Here is a 21264-nt window from a genome sequence, read left to right on the forward strand (position 1 = left end):
TTAAGTATATATATAATTTTTTTTAAAAATCCCTTGTGGTTGAGAATAAAACAAGTTAAATTTGTAAAGTTTCCATGAAAAAGACTCCAAAACGAATAGCATAATCACATTCCAACATTTTGATGTAAGCTTATTTCTGGTGCTAAATAGTAGAATCTGAACATTAATCAACTCAAATTTTATCCAGCAATAAAAGGATCGTTTAGTGCTATATATACTGTAGAATCTGAACACTAAACTCAAATTATTAGCAGTAGAAGATTTCTTTCATCCCCTTAATTCTCATTCAACTAGTTTCAGATTTTTCCTTTAAACATTATTTCTAAGGTTTAACGATTGCGTGTTGTTATAGCTTTGTGGAACAAAATAGAGTTTATTACCAATTAATTAGAACACGGCAAGAAAATTGCCACTTAAGCTGACAGATTCTTGTCCCCTAGATATTAAAGCTTTTACTTATTAAAATATGTAGCATATTTATTAGGTACAAGTTAGAAAAGATATAATTGCCAAAAACATGTTGTTTAGTACTCCTATTAAATTAAAGTTTCACTTTTTAATCACTATCTTTATCCATCTCGTTTTATTTAGTACTGTTTGATTTTTAAGGTCAAAATTATCCATCATTAGATACTCCATCCGTTCACTTTTACATGTCCACTATGGATTTTGCACGCCCCTTAAGAAATAATAAATGAAGTGCATAATTTATCATAATACCCATATTAATTGATGCATATTTTTAATGGATTTGAGAAAATAATTTGAAATGAGTAATTAATACTGTGGGTATAACATGGAAAAAAATTGTCTTCTCTTGATATGCTAAAAGTGACAAGTAAAAGTAAAGATTTATTCTTAGAATACTGGACAAGTAAAAGTGAATTGAGGGAGTATTTAGAAAGTAATTATTCAGTAATTGAAACTATAATAAACATCCTATCTACCTTAATGACTACATTTCCAGTTTTTTTTTTTTTTTGACATATTATTTTATCTTATCATCCAATATTTGACATTTTCCATCAAAGCTTAATTCTTGTGTCACACAAATTAGGCTGAATAGTGTTCCAGTTTGCTTTTATTAGGTTTAATTTCACAGAACATAAGATTGTAGTATGGGTTCGAAATACATAATAGGAAAGAGAATTGGATCAAGCTTTTACTCAAGTTCACTTAAATTTGCCTTTCACGAAATGAAAAGTGAAAATCATTTTGAGATAATACCATAAAGTAACCTCTTAACTAGGCTTTAACAAGGGCATTTTTTGGTTTAGTACGATGGATGATAATTAAAGAGGGCGTGGATAAGCTTACTTTCAAATGAAAATAGCAGTTCCCTTGTGGAAATCAAAAAATGCATATTTGCTTTAACTTGCAATATTTGTGGTGCAATTACTCTAATACTTCTTTATAATGTCAAATTAGTAAGTATCAGCATATAACTTAAAATAATCAAAACTCATCCTCTTATTACATTAATGAGCCACAAACTCAAAATACAGTAATATTCCACGAGAACCAAAATAGGATTTATTACACACAAATAGGACCAATAGTAGGGAGCTTTCTCAATGTTCTAGAATGAAAAGATTCTCAAGGATACATAAATAAACGATGATCAAAAGGATCACTTTTCTTGCTAGATTACAACATTAGTCTAACATTATTAGGATGGAAATTTCACTAGTATTTATTTTCTGATGTTTGATGAAGCAAAGAATTTTGACTTGTTGAAGAGTCACCTAGGAACTCTGATCTCAACTTCATCAGCAACCTTCCAAGATAGTTTAGGCCTTCTCCATCTCGACCTCCTCCCCAGAATAGATCATGTGGTGAACCCTCCACAAGAACAGAGCCCGCAGTTGAGAGCAACAAAGAGTTTAAATAGGGGTATGTTGCGAACTTGCATTTTAAGGCTTTATACATGGCGTCAATCTTGACAGATTCCCAGTCTGGTCTTACCTGGAATACACAGGAAGAGAAGAGGGGAATGAATAGAAGTTAGAGCTTAACTGCATTATACACTACGGACCATTAATAAAGGTATAAAATGTCCCATTGGGATGCAGCAAAAAAGAGTATGGTGCAAACCAATAGCCTAAATCGTAAAGACCAAGTATTTCTTGCGTACATCAGAAAGATTACGTTAAGATGGATCATCCATGTCCAAATTTCTTAAATATGCTCGAAATAGAAAAGGAATTTAGAAACAAACGGCAGAATACCTAAAGACCCCCTAAACTTGGCGTGTTTTATTTATCCAGGTCCCCCTTAAACTTTACCTAGTCCTAATTACCCTCTTGTACTCTTTTCATAGTCCCTACCTCCTTAACCCATACAAGCTTATAAGCGTGTAATCACACGCCTACCAGATTGGAATAATAGCTGATGTGGCTGTCCACATTGGCAAAAAAATAACTTTTTAATTACCTGAACTTAAATAATTTAGTCTAAAGTTCAAAAAAAAAAAAAATCCAAACTAAAAATTACAAAGCATCGATATTTTTCTTTTCTAAGTTTCAAAAGAGACACTCTCTTATATCTGTTAGAGAAATTTTAGGGCTTTCCTCAGACGATTTCCCAAGCTCGTACTTCCGACCCATCTCTGTTGACTTTCGGTTTGGGTTTAGGGAGTTGGAAAATCTGAGTTTCTTGCTCTCGAAAGTAAAAATTCCAATCAATTCATCACTGTAACTCTCTTTATAAACAATAGTAACCCACTAACAGAGGCAACCAATAAATAAGACTAACAAACAACAACAACATCAACAAACCCAGCTTAATCTCATACGTGGGTCAGGGGAGGGTAGTGTGTACGCAGCCTTACCCCTACCCTATAAAAGCAGAGAGGTTGTTTCCAATAGACCCCCGGCTTAAGGAATGGTAAAAATAAAGCAACAGGCAATAACAGCAATAATATAATAAGTAATGGAAGCGATTGAATAAAAAGTATCTAATAAAGAAAGAAATAAAAAAAAAAGACAACAACAACAACAACAACCCATTAAAATCCCACTAATGGGGTTTGGGGAGGGTAGTGTGTACGCAGACCTTACCCCTACCCCGAAGGAGTAGAAAGACTGTTTCCGAAAAACTCTCGGCTCAAAAAAATAAAAAGACAAAATGATAAAAAGGAGACAATATTAGTATCACAACAACAATCATAGGATAAATAGGAACACCATGAAATCCAGAAGAAAGATGCAAAGCAAAGGGAGACAATATTGGTGGAGGATGAGGAAAAAAAAAAGAAAAATGAGAAAAGAAGAAAAAACAGTACTTTAGTGGAGGATGAAAGAAGTTATATTGAAGAATATAAAGAAATGGCCGTTGAAATGGTTAAAAAGTAAAGGAATGGTATTTTAATCTGTATTCTCCCAATTGAACAATAAATGTGGCTGTTATTTTTCATTCTCACGCGTCAAAGGACGAGTAAAACCACTTTCTCTGCCAGGTGGCCATTTGAGGGGGTAAAGACGATGAAAAAACCAAGTACAAGGGGGTAATTAGGACTAGGTAAAGTTGAAGGGGGACCTGAACAAAACGCGCCAAGTTCAAGGGGGTCTTTAGGTATTCTGCCAAACTTTAAAGTGTGGAATCCCAAGGTAATGTTTGCTACTGAACTACAACTCTTCGTTGCACACTGGCAATACTTCCAAGTTACAAATTGTCCTCTGCATAGTACTGCCACCACGTATCAGCGTCACTACTTTTTTGAAGCATCTTTCTCCGAAATCTGACCTACTGCGTCCTAGACCCTGGGATTGTGGATAGTACACCAGTACTACTGGGGATCTGCTGTCTGCCAGCGATCTTTCCAAAACTCCTTTTTTTATTTTATAAAACTTCATTGTTTGAATTAATTAGCTTTACCTCGTAACGACAAACAAAACACTTTCTGTTGGGTTTAAATTTATTTATTTTGGCTCAGTAAGCCACTTTGGAGATACTATCTAATAGGGGGTAGGTAGCTTCTGACCTCACCCAATTTTCGGTCAAGTATTTACAATACAATTGATCATGTTGTTCCACCAGTTTGAAGTGGCATGCTTATGCTTTCTGGAACACATGAATAAAGCAGCCTAGAAAGAAAGAATTACCGGGAAAATGATAGTATATGGAGAAGCAATAGGAATATGTTGTAAGAAGAATGTAAAGAATACCAGATTAGGTTGCTGCCTCTGTATTCTCCTTCCTATTCGTGCTGCTTCCTCAGGGCTCTTTGCACATTGTATTTCTTCCATGCAGCTTTTAGCTACAGGATCAGATGCCCCAACAAACTTTTGTGCCTGCAATTAAAGAACTAGTTATCAAATGTCTGAAAGGTGCTGCAAATAATAAAGTCTTATCTTTATGCTTTTCAAGAAAATGACCTGGTAATAATGCTCTACACTGGACCAGGTGACAAGTTCTCCATTTTCATTAGGCATTTGAAATGGATGGAGAGAGAAGTTTGAGAAGCCACCATATGGATCCCATGTCTTGTAAAAGAATATGATGCTTGATTCATAAGGAGAAATAGTAGGATCAATGGCCGAAGTTTCTTCTATCGATGGAATTGTAGGTGTCAGATCAGGAACTGGCTGAAGAAACCCACTAACAAGTATGTCGGGTCCAATCTGGACATTCATACGGCTTCAGAATTTAAAATTTAACTAAAAGAGAACTAGTGTTGAAAGGTAAGTCGAAAGAAAAACACTTTTTTTTGGGGGGGGGGGGGGAGAGAAAACTTTGCAAAGGCGGCAATCAGTTTATCTTGTTTCATTTTTTGAAAATGGTGAATAGCAAACCCTACCTGCAGCTTCACCAAAGAAATAATACCAGAGAATTGACGTTGAAAATCCATCAAAGTAGAGCAATTGAAAAGGCAACATAACTCTTAGCATTTACCATTTATCGCTTTAATCGATAAGCCCTGGCTTCACATAGCTTCATTGCGTTAAGCGATAAAGCGCTTAAAGTCATGGCTTTTAGAGCCTGTTTGGTCAAACTCCCAGAAATTGTCTACTTTGAGAAGCACTTTGTCAAAATATGAGAAATATTGTTGCAAAGTAACAACTTGTGTTTGGCCAATTTATTCGAGAAGTACTTTGTTCAATATTTGATAAACATATTGTGTTTGACCAATCTTTTGTTTATAACCACACAAAATATGTGTCTCATTGTACACCACAAGTTCAAAAGTCTTCTCTCTTTTCTTAAACTCCGTGCCCAGTCAAATGGGTTCACATAAATTGAAACGGAGGGAGTATTATTTAATAAGAAAAATGATTTAAAAACAATATAAATATAGTAAAACCAAAAAAAAAGGAGAAGATGGTTGTATTTATAATTTAGAGATAGATGGGCTAATATAATGAGGGATAGTTTGGTAAATATAAGTTTTTTATAACGATATTATATCTTGAAAAAAATAATTTTCTACTTCTGCTTAAGAAGCAGAAATTTGTAGCTTCTTTCTCAAAGAAAGAGATTATTTCTTCTGCTGCTACCTAAAAATACTTTTTCTTATTGACCAAACACCTCAAATCTGGCGGGGTGGGTTGAAACTGTTTTTCCAAAATCTAATGTGGGGCGGTTGCAGGTTTCCTTGCGGGTTTACACCATGGAAATCACTATAGATCGTACAAAATAAGGCAAGCAATAATATAGAGTGACTAGAGAATATGACTATGCAATTATTACTGTTAAATATACAAGACATTCACCTATTCGTGCCAAGGACATTGTCCACTACTGTTATATCATATTTCACTTAAAGTATCAGCAAACATATATGAGCTTACATATTATATTTATAAACTAGTTATAAAAAAATTAATATTTATTATATGGTAATTTATTAAGTATAAGTTACTACGTAAATTTAGGTATACGATAAGCTAATGTTATTCTTTTCAATTCATTTATTTTCTAGTTTTTATGCTTTTCAATTCATTTAATTTTTTAGTTCTTACGCGTTTCAATTTATTTATTTTCTATTACAATCTCTGAAAATAGAAATACAATATTTGAATTCATATGAGGGATTTGAGAAACTCGAAAAAAAATGAGATATTAAACTTGTGTTTTCTTAGCAAAAATAACAAAATGAAACGAAAAAAATGCGGGCCGGGGCGGGTTGAAATTTTGCGGATTAAGCTCCAACTCGCACCTACCCCGCCCCATTGCCATTCCTGCCAGAAGTTTGGACAAGGCCAAAACAAGGAAAACGCGCAAGTTGTAACTCGTGCAATAGCACATGATACATAATTAAGGATTAAGCCAGACCAGACAGCATAACATGCATTTCCCTTATTTTTTTAATTTTTTTTGTTGTGTGTGTGGGGGTGGGGGGGGGGGACGGGGGGAGAGGGGGGGGGGTGTTTGCGGATAAGTGACAGCAATACATGCATCTATTATGCACATCATCAGAGATTTTAAAGGAGAAGCATATCGACCTGCTCATAGCAAACATCAATTAGTTCCAGAGCCTGGGTCATCTCTACCATTCCAAGTTCACCAACTGGAGACGGTGCATTCTTCCCACCTATTATTTTGGGAGCAACAAATGCATGTACCTGCAGTAAGGTTTGAAATATATAACTGCAAAACAAAACTAAAAATTCCTATCCATATGCAAACTATCTGAAATTTCCTTTAGCAGAGCAGAAAAAAGTGTTTAATAACTCAGTCAACTAGAAGAGCTGCCAACAAACAGGACTGATGAATTATTAATAAGACGAAGACGACCTTAAAGGCTGAACTGTAAGCAAAGCAAAGGAAGATACACAAACTGCTGGAGTTTGATAGACTATGCTCTGAGCATTGACAGAAACTTTTGATAGTACAATGAATAATAAAAAATGAACCAAAAGGAATCCATGCACTAGACAAGTCACACTGACGCTCTTATTTAGTTAAAACACAATGAGATATATCCTTGCATTGGACTGATCTGATGCAAAAGGCCCCTGAATCAGGCAGCTCGCTGTCATTCACTGGTGTAAAAGAACAAAAACTTCTAAAACGGTTTAAATAGAAAATCAAAATTAGCCTTTCAGTTGTATACTCTCCATTTAAGAATTAAAGAGGATAAATATTTATCTTCCTTACAAATAATAAAAGCTCAGCAGGAGAGTCAAAAATATGAGACTATGAGAGCAAACCTTGTGTATGACCCCAGAAGAAATAGCAGATGCAGCCAGTGTCCCTCCACACTCCCACAGAATTGAGAGGTAACCACGATCATATAAATACCCCATAACATCTCTAGGATCTAAAATATCAAATTCAACCACTTCAACGCCTTTGGATGCAAGCAATTTTTGAAAACTCCTCCTTGCACCTCTTTGTGTAGCAACTATAGTGGGGACCTCAGAAACATTCCAAATATGCGCTTCTTCTGGAAGATCAAGAGTTTGAGATAATACAATACGTCGGGGAAGATGGCTACCACCATGTCTAACCGTCAAACGTGGATCTGGGAACCAAAATCAAAAGTATAGTAACAGTAAAATATCTGGGGCATCTCATCAAAGTTAAGCAGCATAAAGCCATTTACAGCATCTCTAATAAAGCTGACAGTATATTAACAACATTCGGACATTTATATAGGACTGGGAAGAGTCGTACTGTCTCTGCGCACAGTATTTCCTCCAACAATAACAGCATCACTTCTACCCCTCATTTCAAAAACACGAGTTCTTGACTTTTTGCTACTGATCCATGATGCATGACCACTACTAGCAGAAATTTTCCCTGTATACACCATAATGTGACAACGGGTCATTGTCCAATTTGTTAATGAAAATTGTGATTTGTTACCATAACACTGCTGCAACAACATCATAGCGCTCACCATCAAGTGTCATTGCATACTTGAGAACAGAGAACGGAACTTGACACGCAGCTCTATATAGCAAAGGAGCATTGACAAAAAGGCAGGATTTCACAGCCTCCTGGAAATTATAGACCATAAGTATTAACTCTACACAGAGCAGAAATTATAGAATGTATGAATTAGCTCTAAAAGGCGAAAAACTCCCATGATTTATTAAAGCAAGACATTAATAGTGTATTGGGTTTACGTTTCTTCTTTTTTCTTTTTTGAGTCTTATAAAACAAATACTCAATTATCTTCAACAAAGATCTAGAACTGATCATACTAATGCAAATACTAAACCATTTGCTGTGTCTTGAAATTAGCGGTTTTAGTTTCTAATGTTATGTCAAATATTATGCATCTAAACAAGAGTTAAATTACAAAAGATTTCCCCCAAAGTTTATCCACATAGCAGTCACCTTCTTCGAAGCTTTGATAGTGATAAAACCTATTTTTTCAGTAAGCAATCAAACTCAGTTTATTTATCTGATCAACTTTCCCTTCAGGATATCATATTTTGAAGCGTCTCTAGAATAAAAATAAAGCTTTAAACACTTCATAGCGATGCGCACACGCACACACAACTTTTTGAGAAAGTACTATTATATTATAAAGGGCAAGCAGGATGATCGACATACAAAAACAAGTTTGGGTACTCAAAACCTAAAATAAGGAAGGTTACTGTAATATCTAAAAACTACAAGGGAGGTGAAGGTTACAGAAAGAAGCCTCAGGCAAAAATATTGCTGTCCACAGCAATATTTTCACTCACGACTTATATTTCTTAGATATATGTCTGAAGATTAATGCATCTGAAAGTCGACCAATATCAAACAGCCACAAGTAATTTTGAGCAAAAAAAAAGGAACAAGTTTCCAATCCCCCAACCTCAAATACAGACGTCAGGAAGACAGCAGACTACCAGGTTTCTGATGATCCTCTGTAATAAAGCTTGGACCAATCCAATTAAACACTTTAGCCTGTTGTGGAAGATGGCAAGGAAAACAGAGGCATTGGCATGTATCTTGGGATCCAAAGTAGGAGCATCTTGGTTTGCTAAGTATCAGAATTTTGTCACATGATTGTAAAAGAAATTTATAGTGCTCTTACTTTGCATTCCAGGATGCTGGCCAATGCCTGTATGTTTCTGCCTTCATTCACCACAAACATGGAGCTCTTAGACAGATCAGTAATCCAAAAACAGCCTCGAATATTAGTAGCATTGCTCTCAGATACATGATTTGCTGCTTCTCTGCCCCATATAGAGGCAATGTGTTATCTGCGTAGAAAATGTGAGATATCTTTACCTTCCAATTGTTCTCTTCTAGCACAGTGAACCCTTTTAACCATCCCCTGTCCATGGCATTATTTAGCATTCAATTGAAAGCTTCCATAACTATACGGAAGAGAAAAGGAGAAAGAGGATTTCCCTGCCTCAAACCACCTCTACTGAATAGAAACGACACCTCATTTCTCTAGGGGATGGAAAGAATCACTATGGACTACCCTTTACTGACTGAAAAGTAGGCTATGGAAATATAAGCTTTTATCCAGTTCATCCATTTAATGCCTATCTCCATAATTTTAGTGCCTCTAGTAAAAATTGGCAGTTCACATGATCATACACCTTTTCCAAGTCCACCTTACAAACAATTCCAGCTTCTTTCTTCCTCATTCTGGAGTCAAGGCACTCATAAGCAATGAGGGAAGCATCCGTTATTTGTCTTCTTAGGATGAAAGCCATTTGAGATTGTGTCTCCAACTGATCCATAACTGCTCTAAGTCTGTTAGCAAGTAACTCAGAAAGCACCTTGTACAAAGTAACAATTAGACTTATTGGCCCGAAACCCCTTAATTCCATAGCACCATTCTCCTTAGGGATTAGGGCAACATAAGAAGCATTAAAACTTTTCTCAAACCTATCACGAGTGTGAAAATGGTTGATGGCCATGATAAGATCAGACTTGATGATGGCCCAGCATTTCTTGTAAAATTCCATTGTAAAACCATCCAGGCAGGTGCCTTATCCCCACTGCTGTCTTAATAACCCCTGAATCTCTTCATCAAAGGGTCTTTGCATCAGCTGATTTTTTTAATCTGAAATGGTTGGAGTGTTGTCTTGTACCATGAAAGCCTTCAATGGATTGAGGATTTGTACAGAGACTCATAGAAATTCAATATTTCACCGCTTATGTGCTCTTCATCTTCCACTAACATCCCATTTGATTCTAATCTATCAATGTGATTGTATATCCAATGAGCACTCACCATCTTGTGAAAAAACTGTATTTTTGTCTCCTAATTCAAGGCATAACCGCATAAGCACCTGGACATTTGTCTCCATGACATTTCCTCTAATCTTGCACTTCCCTCCAACTCCATGGAAGATCATCTTTGAGGAGTTTTTCATCTTCAGTGAGTTTCCTGGTTTTTGCTTCCTTGCCAAACCACTGCACTTCTCTCAAAATTTCAGATTTCCTATGTTCCAACCTTCCAAAGATGAGATGATTCCACTCCTTTAGCTTTGCTTTTAGTTGCTGCAAATTTTTAGCAAAAATGAAGTCCGGGCTGCCATAAATGTAAAAGTAATTCCACCATTGTTCACCAATTCCTCAAAAACCTCATATTTCAAACCAAGTGAATTGACCACCAGTGAGTACCCATGGCTAAAGTCACCACAGATTACCCATGGCTCGGTGATGAGGACCTTAACTGCAGATAACTCGAGCCAAGTTTTAGACCTTCAGTTCTGTTTGTGGGGGCTTAAATCACTGAAAGCACCCATTCAAAACAAGTGAAGAGATTCCTGAGGTGCACTGAGATAGAATGTTGGCCTCTAAGAGCTTTTGTTCCTTCGCAAGCTTCTTTATCCCAGATAATCCAAACCTTTGACACTGATAATTCCACAATTGAAGAAGGTATAAACTTAGGGGGATGAAAAGCTTATGCAATTTGCTAAATTTCGGGTGTGACCTATGCTACACAGTGACGACTGACGAGAATTATTTTACTTGAATTAATTCTTCGCCATATTTAAATATCTTAGTTTTTTTTGCAATTTTAGTAGTGAAAATTCTTGGTAAGGAGGAGTCTGAATCGGAGAAGTGGAATTTAGTATATAATTGAGTATGGTGATAGAATATAAATGCTAATAATCTGAAGTGAACATGATGTATGATTCTTTTCGAAGACGATATCCTGCAACTTTTGATTGGGAGAACTAAGGAGAGAAAATGCATGCCTCCACTTCTGAGAATTATCATGAATATTTTGAATTCTGGGGAATCATAAGTAATTTGTCAAAAGATTTCTTCTAGAGGTAGCAAACTGAGTATATGGTCTGATTTTACAAAAACATTTAGCATCATACAATTAATGTGGTACATCCTTTTTTTCTTTTCTAGAGACTTCTAATCTCATCAAAATGTGAAAAGCAGATAGATATTCACCATAACTGCAAGGTAAAAAAACAAGGACACATATGATGAATAAAATCAGAAGTGCAGTCAGTGCTATGGTTTCCTTGTATCATGTAGAATGTTTTAATTACTCCAGACACTAAGAATTGAGAACTAACAAAGAATTAAATTTCCACACAGAAGCTCATCAAGTGCATTGTCCTGGATGTACTACATATTAAATTTTACCTCAATAATCTTATTCTGTGTATCTTCCCCAAGCACATCAACTTGAAGGCCTTCACTTCTCAACGCGTGAATGGCATTGCCACGAAGGTGTTGCAATGGATTCCGTATTCCAATAACAACTCTACTAATTCCTGCCTAACAAAAATGTATCAATCGCATTTCCAGCTAAACTTTAACACAAAAGCATGCATATAATCAACTTTTGCAATCAGTCTTCCTGGCTAATAAGGTGGTAATAAACAGATGAACTTTTAAGTGTTACATGAACTTCTCCCCTCAGCAACTTTGCATTTACGGTACCATGCTCCTTAAAACTATAAAAAGTGAAAAGGTTAACGCCAGCTGGATGCATTCCAATTAAAACACAAGTTGTTAACTGCAGAATTAACTATTGACTAGCAGTTGCAGAGCCAAGAATTTATACAAAGGGATTAAAAACAATAGAATGTCACACCTAGGATTTGAAGCTGCGACCTAAAACAATTTTTGAGTCGCTTTGTGACTCCATTAGATTTTTCCCTTATATCAATGGGATTCAATAGCTTATACATAACCATAAAAATATATTTTTACCCTATTTTTACAGTATAATTTGAATCCCTTTTCCATTATTTACCTCCACCACTGTTGGCTGGGTGGACAAGCATGGACTTCCGTTGAAGCCAAGAATTGAACTATTATCTATTCATCATAGCATCATGGTCCATCTTCCATTAAAAACGGAGGTGCAGTCAGTCAAGCAGCAAAAGGATGAGAATCTGGACAGTCCCAAATGCATGAAACACATATGTTCCGAAAAGTAAGAGACGCGACCAGGATCAATTGAAGTAATCTATTGCTTTCTCAATCTTGTTTAGTAAAATACAGCAAACTAATCTAGTAACTGCCTTATATGTGTAAGGAAATATCATTTGCGATACCCTTCTTCTATATGCTGGCACTATTTGAGTAAAGATACAGATTATATTGAAGGAGAGAAAGTCAACTAAGTAAATATACCTTGATCAGGGCTGAGACAGCACTGCTATTGCTGTGACAATCTCCAGGTTCCATATTGAGATAAGCAGTGGCACCTCGACACCGCTCGCCGGCGGCTTCAACAGCCTGCACCTCCGCCGGAATTGTCCCTTCGGCGTACAAGTAACCTTCTCCGACCACCGTACCTCCACCATTATTGGGATGGGCGATTACGCAGCCGAAGTTAGGATGAGGAGCGGTGAATCCCGCCGATTTGTCAGCTAGCTCGGCGGCGCGTTTGATGTATAGAGAATCAAGCGCGTGGAGAGAGGAAGAGGAAGCGGAAGTGTAATTGTTGTTGAAAGAAGAAGAAGCATTAATGGGTTTGCAGAGAAGGGGAGTAGCTAATCCTCCTAGTAAATGAGCCATAGATTTTGTGATCACTGTCAAGATAATTTGCAGAAAAGGATATGTCGAATATTGAGGATGGAGTAACCTCAGGTTAGATAACTGGAGTTAGCGGTTGACTAAAAAATGTGATTAGTTGAGTAACTAATTATTGTAAAGTAACAATAACAACAAAAGTCCCACAAGATGGATATGGGGTTGTACCTATTAGGGCCTGATTCATGCAAACAAGTATTGGCCAAGGTCTTGGGACATGCAAGACAAGTTTAGCAAAGACTTGATAAGGCTGTGTGGGCAAGTTAGGGCGGCATGGCATGACATGACATGCGCGTCAAAGATAAAGGTACGAACAATTCAAGTTGTGGGAGCGCCAAGTACAGGCTAAGCTAAATCACGACAGTGCGGAATGATGGCAAAGGGTCTCAATAGCTAAGGCAAGACTATGTGAGGCAAAAGACAAGCAATGGCACGGGTGAAACAAGTGTTGACAAGGACAAGGCAGAAACGCGGCTAAGGCAATGTGCGAGCGACAGGAGTGTCGGGCGTGTGCGGCAAAATCATGGACAACAGATTGCGGACAAGGCATTGGCGTGGAGCAATATCAAAATCAGCCAAGGCTGGGTGCAATACCAGCCTTGGGCGTGCAATAGCTGACCAAGAAAAAGGACACATGCAGTGCACATGCCAAAGCAGTGGGGCGTTGTATTTTTGTAATGACTTGTACCCATGTCTGTTTAGTGCTTGTATCTAAGGTCATTTCATGTGAAAAAAGGCCTAAGTAGCTGGGGATGTCAACTACAAGTTAGGACAGATTTAGCAAAGCTGTGTGCAAAGTATGTTTCAGTGGGAGGTGGGACCAGTGCTCCACCAAAGGGCTAAGTGCTCTACCAACAAGGCTGAGTGCTCCACAAAACAGAACTAAGTGCTGAAGAGGGCTATTTCGTGGGTAATGCCCCATTAAATGGTGAATTGCTTATTTAGTGCTTTGACTGAGAAAAGCACTAGGATGGAATTTGCCCCTTCAAATCTACCAGTGGCAGCACCTATACTTATAAATAGGTGGGAATTTCGTGTGGAATTAAGGGGAGAGGCAAGAAGAGGGTCTTCAAAGAAGAAAAGTGTCTTCAAAGAAAAGGGAGTTTAGTTGTGAGACTTCCAAGTGGGAAACAAGAGAGAAACATGAGGGCTTCTAAGTGTTTCAAAAAGGGGCTAAGGCTGGGCATTGGGCAGGTCTTAGTGTGCAAGATCGACTTGTGATCTTTGCTAGACGAAGTGGGCTGTGAACGACTTGTGTTCATAGTAAAGTGGGAAACAAGAGAGAAACGTGAGGGTTTCTAAGTGTTTCAAAAAGGGGCTAAGGCTGGGCATTGGGCAGGTTTTAGTGTGCAAGATCGACTTGTGATCTTTGCTAGACGAAGTGGGCTGTGAACGACTTATGCTCATAGTAAAGTGGGAAACAAGAGAGAAACATGAGGGTTTCTAAATATTTTAAAAAGGGGCTAAGGCTGGGCATTGGGCAGGTCTTAGTGTGACAAGATCGACTTGTGATCTTGGCTAGTCGAAGTGGGCTGTGAACGACTTGTGTTCATAGCAAAGTGAGGGTTCCATTGCATATTTTGATATTAATACAAAGGTTGGGATTTTACCGTACTTGATTGTGTTCTCTTTATGTTGCTGCCAAATTTTGGGAAAGGCCAAACTTGCTAAAAAGTTGGCTAAGTATTGGAAAAGGCTGAGTAGCTTGAGTGTCAGGCTGCTGCCGCGCAGTGCCTTATTGCAAAAAATTTGACCCTGTGACAGTACCGATAGTGAGGCTCGAAAGAAGGAATAGAAACAAGCAATTATTAACAATAAAGGCCAGAAAAATGATACCAACAATGTATGAACCAAAAAAATAGATGGAGGAAAATAATAGCAATAGCAACAATCAGTAACAACGACAATGTACTAGAAAATCAAAGTAGAAGATAGTATGAAAACAGACATAATACTAGAAATCTAAGAACAACGACAAGATACTAACAGACTAGCCATAATAAACCCGAGAAAAATACATAGTGATTTATTACCCTTCTACTCTAATCCTCGACCTCCATACCCTCCTATCAAGGGTCATGTCCTCGGTAAGCTGAAGTCGTGCCATGTCCTGCCTAATCACCTCTCCAAATACTTCTTAGGGCGCCCTCTAGCTCTTCCCATACCCACTACCTCCTTACTAGAGCATCTAGGCTTCTCCTTCTCACATGCCCGAACCATCGAAGCCTCGCTTCTCGCATCTTATCCTCTATGGGGGCCACGTGCACCTTCTCTTGAATATCCTCGTTCCTAATCTTATCTAACCTAGTGTGCCTGCACATCCATCTCAACATCCTCATTTCAGCTACGTTCATCTTTTGGATATGGGAGTTCTTGACTCACCAGCACTCTGCCTCATACAACATAGTCGGTCTAACCACCACTTTATAGAACTGACCTTTAAGTTTTGGCGATACATTCTTGACACACAGGTTATCGGATGTTAACCTCTATTTCATCCACTCTGCCTTTATGCGGTGTGTGACATCCTCCTCAATCTCCCTATTCTCTTGGATAACTGACAAAGATACTTGAAACTTCCTTTCTTGGAGATGACTTGCGAGTCAAGCATCACATCCATGTCCGCTCCCCCCGTCTCGCCGCTGAACTTGCAATCCAAGTACTCTGTCTTAGCCCTGCTCAACTTGAAACATTTAGATTCTAAGGTCTATCTCCAAACCTCCAACTTCTCGTTTACACAGCTTTATGTCTTATCAATCAGTACTATATCATCAGCGAATAACATACACCATCGAATCTCCCCTTGAATATGATGCGTCAGTGCATCCATCGCTAATGCAAATAAGAACGGGTTGAGCGTAAATCCTTGGTGTAACCCTATCTTAACCAGAATACGAGTCTCCTCCAACTGTTCTCACCCGATTCTTAGCTCTATCATACATGTCCTTAATCATTCTAATGTATGCTACAAGAACATATTTAGCCTCCAAGCATCTCCAATGGGCCTCCCTAGGGACCTTGTCGTATGCTTTCTCTAGGTCAATAAATACTATATACAAATCCTTTTTCCTATCCTTGTACTGTCCCAATAATATCCTAACAAGATGGATGGCTTCCGTAGTCGAACGTTTCGGTATGAAACCGAACTGATTCTCGAAAATAGACACAGTCCTCCTTACCTTCGAATCTACCACCCTCTCCTAAACTTTCATAGTATGACTAAACAACTTGATACCCTTATATTTCTTATAATTTTGGATATTACCTTTATTCTTGTACAATGGGATTATCATACTCACTTCTTCTCCTCGGGCATCTACTTCGTCCTAAAAATAACATTAAATAACCCAATCGACCACTCCAAGCCATCCCTACCCGCATACCTCCAAAATTCAATTGGGATCTTATCTGGCCCAGTCGCTCTGCCCTTACTCATCTTACGCACAGCTTTAGTGATATCCTCAATACTAAAGCGCCTACAATATTGAAAATCACGATGACTCTCTGAGTGCTCCAAATCGCCCAGCACAATATTTTTGTCCCCATCTTTATTCAGGAGTTCATAGAAGTAAGTTTGCCACTTTCACTTGATCTGTGCCACTTCCATTAAAACTCTGCCTTCCTCGTCTTTGATGCACCTCACTTGGTACAGATCACGAGCCTTCATTTCTCTCACCTTGTCCAGCCGAAATACCTTTTTGTCCCCTAGTTCATTATATAGATGAGCAAATGCTGCAGCCTTAGCCTCCATGACCTCTAGCTTCACCTCTTCTTATCTTTTTTATACCCTTCTCTGTTGGTCCTCTTCTCCTCCTCGTCCGTGCTCTCTACTAGCTTCGAATATGCCATTTTCTTAGCTTCTACTTTCCTTTGGACATCTTCATTCCACCACCAGTCCCCGTATTTGCCATCAACATAACCCTTCAAAACCCCTAACACCTCTCTCGTAGCCTCCCTAGTGTAGTTCATTGTCATCATCCATATACCACTTGCGTCCCCACTACTCCTCCAAGCCCCCAGAGCCAACAACTTCTCCTATAATTCCTGAGCCTTGTCCTTAGTCAAGACTCCCCACCTGATCTTTGATCGACCCACCAAACCCGTTTCTTCCTCATTATCACGATGTCTAAGTCCATTACCAAAAGCCTATACTGGGTCACGAGGTTCTCACTCAGGCTAACCTTGCAATTTGTGCAGAGACCTTTATCACACCTCCTAAGAAAGAGATCATCAATTTGGGTCCTGGTCGTCGTACTCTGGAAGGTAACCAAGTGCTCTTCCTTCTTCTGAAAACTCGAGTTCGCTATCATTAAATCGAATGCCTTAGCTAAATCCAGCAGCGAAGTACCACCTTCATTTCTATCCCCAAAATTGAAGCCATCGTGCACTTCATTATAACCCTCAGCAGTCTTCCCGGTATGCCCATTAAAATCCCCTCCTATATTCTCTCAGTGGGAAAAATACCACGCACAACCTCATCCAAACCCTCCCAAAAGCGCCTTTTAACCTCCTCATCCAGCCCCACTTGGGATGCGTAAGCGCTAATAACATTCAAAGTACACCATCTAATCACTAACTTAATAGTCATCCACCTATCATTCACCCGCCTAACCTTTACTACTAGCTCATTGAGTTCCCTGTCCACCAAGATGCCAACTCCGTTCTTACCCCTCATGCCTCCGGAGTACCACAGTTTAAACTCGTCCGCCTCCCGTGCCTTAGTCCCCACCCACCTATCCTCTTGGACACAAGCTATATTGACCTTCATCTTCTGGAGAAACCTAGTCAATTCAATAGACTTCCCTATTAAAGTCCATATGTTCCAAGATCCAATTTTCAACCTAATGGCTCCTTTGTGGCCCTTACAATCCTTGCCCCCTGCCAACCCCTGCCCCCCTCTCCCACCCGAGGACATGTCCTTAAGCTACCATCATCAACCACAACCACTATAACCTATGGTATACCAAAGGCCAAAGTGTAAGAAAAAAAGTTGCTACTACAAGACCGTAATTAAGAAAACAAATAAGCACGCTAGTAGAATGCCTAAACTAACACTGTTACGACCCGAAATTCCCACCCTCAGGACCGTGATAGCGCCTAATATTTTACTTGCTAAGAAAGCCAACATTAGACGTAATTATTAACCATTTTTAACAATTCAATTCAAAAAAAAAACTAATAAGCTAAAATAAGATAGATAAATTTGATAAACGACAATATCCAAATACAAATCCTAGAACTAGTATCACGAATATACGAGCGTCTAGTGTACTATAAATAATAGTCTGAATGAAAGCATAACTGTCTGAATTGAAATAAACAGTTAGAGTAATGTAGAAGGGGACTTCAGGGCTGCAAACATTGTGCAGTTGTACCTCAAGTCTCTGTCAAGCACCGGATCTGAGCAATCTACTGACCGCCGCTAAGACCGACTCCAAAATATGGACAAGAAATGCAGAGTGTAGTATGAGTACAACTGACCACATGTACTCTGTAAGTGTCCATCCTAACCTCAATGAAGTAGTGACGAGGCTAAGGCAGGCCACTTACAATAACCTGTATGCAGTAATAATAATAATAATAACAGGGAAGGAAACATGAAATGACGGTACAACATTAAGTTATGAAAATGAGCTCAATCCTCGCAACCAAAGAACCCAGAATATCACACCTCAAAATATCATATAAAAAGGCTAAAAACTAACACAATAACATAATGAGTACAACATATACAATCCGTTGCGGCGCGCAACCTGATCCCACCGTACATGCACAATCCTCCCTTATTCCACCATAATTTCTTTTATCAATGTCAAGAATCACATATAAAATCCATTGCAGCGCACAACCCGATCCCACCTTACATACACAATCCTCCTTTATTCCACCATAATATGTTTTATCAATGTCAAGAATCACATATAAAATCTATTGTGGTGCGCAACCCGATCCCACCATATCATCATAATCAATGTCATATTCCTCCGTTATTACACCGTATCATAATTTATTAATATCAACTATCACATTCACAACCGTTGCGGCGCGCAACACGATCCCACCGTATCATTATAATCAATATCAAAATCCCCCCTTATTCCTCCATATCACAACAGTTGCAGCGTGCAACCCCATCCATAAACTTTGCCAATAAAAGCAATCAATTCAATAGCTTGTGTAATCTCATGAAGCTCTAGGGCAGCCATGGTTGCGCCTATCTCTCCCCAGCCTTTGGTTGTGGGAGAGACATGTTTAAACCCTAAAGAGAGAACCATAAACCCTACAAATACAACTACATATGATGGATGCCTTGTTCAATCCAAACCAACATGTATTTTGAATCAAAGACAACTAAAAATAGTCGACTTTGTTCATGGAGAACCAACGCTGAGGTTTGACATGGAGGAGCGGAAATAATTTGCAAAAGAAAAAGGATTGCACCAGGCAATCGTGGTTAAAGTATCTGCACGAGCACCAGACTTGAAGGAGCTTTGAACTCTACTGCCCAAACAACTTGGAGTTAAGGGACATTGTTTGATTAGATTATTAGCGCCAAGACAAGTTTTACTTAGGTTTGATCAGTTTGAAGATTTTGTAATATCTTTGATGCGATCAGTAATATATTTTGTGCATAAGAGAGAGGAGCATCAGTGTAGAATCTTCCCATGGTCTATTGGATTTAATCCTAAGGAACAAACAACAAAGGCAGTTGTGTGGATATCACTGCCAAACCTTACGCCGGATCTGTTTGTGAAGAGGGTTCTATTATCTATAGCTTCAGCAGTTGGTATTCCTATTGCAATTGATAAAGCTACTCAAACAAGATCAAGACCTAGCACTGCTAGGGTTAAGGTAATTCTTGACCTTTCTGATAAGTTGCCTAAGAGGGTACAATTGTAGCATATTGATAATTCAACTGGTAAGGTTTTGGAGGTTTTTCAGGAGATTATATATGATAACTTACCTGCATATTGCAATGTTTGCAAGCACCAAGGTCATGAAGAGGAGGTTTGTCATTTACTTTTGATAAAATATCCAAAAGAAAATCAGATGGAGGTACATGAAGTTGAATCTGTAGAAGATAAGTTTCGGGGGGACTCAAAGCGGATTTTGAATGAAAAAAGAGGCCTCGTTACTGGTGATCAAAGAGCTATTTTACCCAATGTTAATGATCATCTAGACACAATTAAAAAATTACAGCAGTTAGCTGATGGCAAAGGAGAAAAATCAGTAGAAAAAACACACGGTGAAGGTCGAGGTTCAGATGCTAGTAAGGCCCAACATATACCAGTTGTTACTGGTGTTGTAACAGTTCCAGTTGCAGTTGTTGGTGCTGAGCAGATTGTGACTAATACAGGTGTTGCATTAGGTCGTGGAGGTGTTGATGCAGGAGCAGGTCAAGAAAAAGCCAACTGGAGAGGATAGAAGGTTGAAGGATATCCCTGTTGCTACAGTTTTTGCAAGGATGTACACAGCTACTACTGGTGCATTGAGGACTGCACAAATAAACAATGCTACTACTGGGGCATTGAATGCTAGTGGTTATGCGAGTTCAACTGATTTGTATGGGAATTCATCTGGTGTTGTTCAAAGGCAAGAGGATCGAGCTACAGCTGATCGAGATGGACAGGGTCAGTCCAATAAGCAGAAAGCAACAGATGTGCTAAAAAGAGTGCTGGAGTACATGATCGACCTATTGTTGCACTCATTGGAACTGAAAAATCAGCAGGTGTTGGAGCTGCAATGGTGAATGAAGATGGGAAAAAACAATAAGGTGGTGATGCTTTGGATAGTACAGCTACTACATGTGTAAAGGCAGTGACTAAAGAGGATAAGCACGCTCAAAAACTTGTAGATGTTCAGGCCAACGCTGGTGCACAAATAGCTCTTTTGAATGCTACATCTGTTAATTTGGAGTGACATGAACATGTTTCAACTTCCTCTAATGAAGATGGAATTAATAAGAGCACAACTGGGAATGATTGGACTGTGGTAATGAGAGATTCTACTAGGCAGAACACACCTACAAGTGCGAAGATACAACAACAAAAGATGAGGGGTTCAGATGATCGACGATATGCTCTACAAACTGTCAACAGTCCAAACGGATTTGAAATCCTACCAAAAGAGGAGGGTGTTGATATAAACTCATCGACTCTAAATGATCCTAAATTGTTGCAGCAAATAATTCCAACTACTACCAGTGACAACAACAAACGAGGCAGTCTGTCTTTTTCTAAGGATTTGAGTGTCCGACGTAATGCTTCGGAGAACAATTTAGCTGGGATTTTAAAGGGTGATCAAGTAATATTTTCCAGCATGCCTAAGATGCATTTCTCCAGTCCACAA

At 38.5% G+C, this 21264-nt stretch overlaps 2 protein-coding genes across 2 annotated transcripts; both read right to left on the reverse strand.

The window, feature by feature from the left end:
- Nucleotides 1-1452: 1452 nt before the first annotated feature.
- On the reverse strand, nucleotides 1453-12993 carry LOC104084481 (riboflavin biosynthesis protein PYRR, chloroplastic). The gene is made up of 9 exons (XM_009588355.4): nucleotides 12514-12993; nucleotides 11515-11649; nucleotides 7844-7943; nucleotides 7618-7743; nucleotides 7152-7465; nucleotides 6444-6563; nucleotides 4377-4622; nucleotides 4167-4292; nucleotides 1453-1965 (listed from the first exon to the last, which is right to left on the reverse strand). Exons 1-9 carry the CDS (start codon nucleotides 12898-12900, stop codon nucleotides 1687-1689), a joined length of 1833 nt encoding a protein of 610 aa, XP_009586650.1. The 5' UTR covers nucleotides 12901-12993; the 3' UTR covers nucleotides 1453-1686.
- A 3684-nt stretch (nucleotides 12994-16677) lies between these two features.
- LOC104084501 (uncharacterized) lies at nucleotides 16678-17830 on the reverse strand. Its single transcript, XM_070176663.1, has 3 exons — nucleotides 17401-17830; nucleotides 17097-17353; nucleotides 16678-16950 (listed from the first exon to the last, which is right to left on the reverse strand). The coding sequence occupies exons 1-3, from the start codon at nucleotides 17828-17830 to the stop codon at nucleotides 16678-16680; spliced, it is 960 nt and encodes a 319-aa protein (XP_070032764.1).
- Nucleotides 17831-21264: the final 3434 nt, after the last annotated feature.

This window comes from Nicotiana tomentosiformis, chromosome 5 (assembly GCF_000390325.3).
Source record: "Nicotiana tomentosiformis chromosome 5, ASM39032v3, whole genome shotgun sequence".
Classification (NCBI taxonomy): Eukaryota; Viridiplantae; Streptophyta; class Magnoliopsida; order Solanales; family Solanaceae; genus Nicotiana; species Nicotiana tomentosiformis.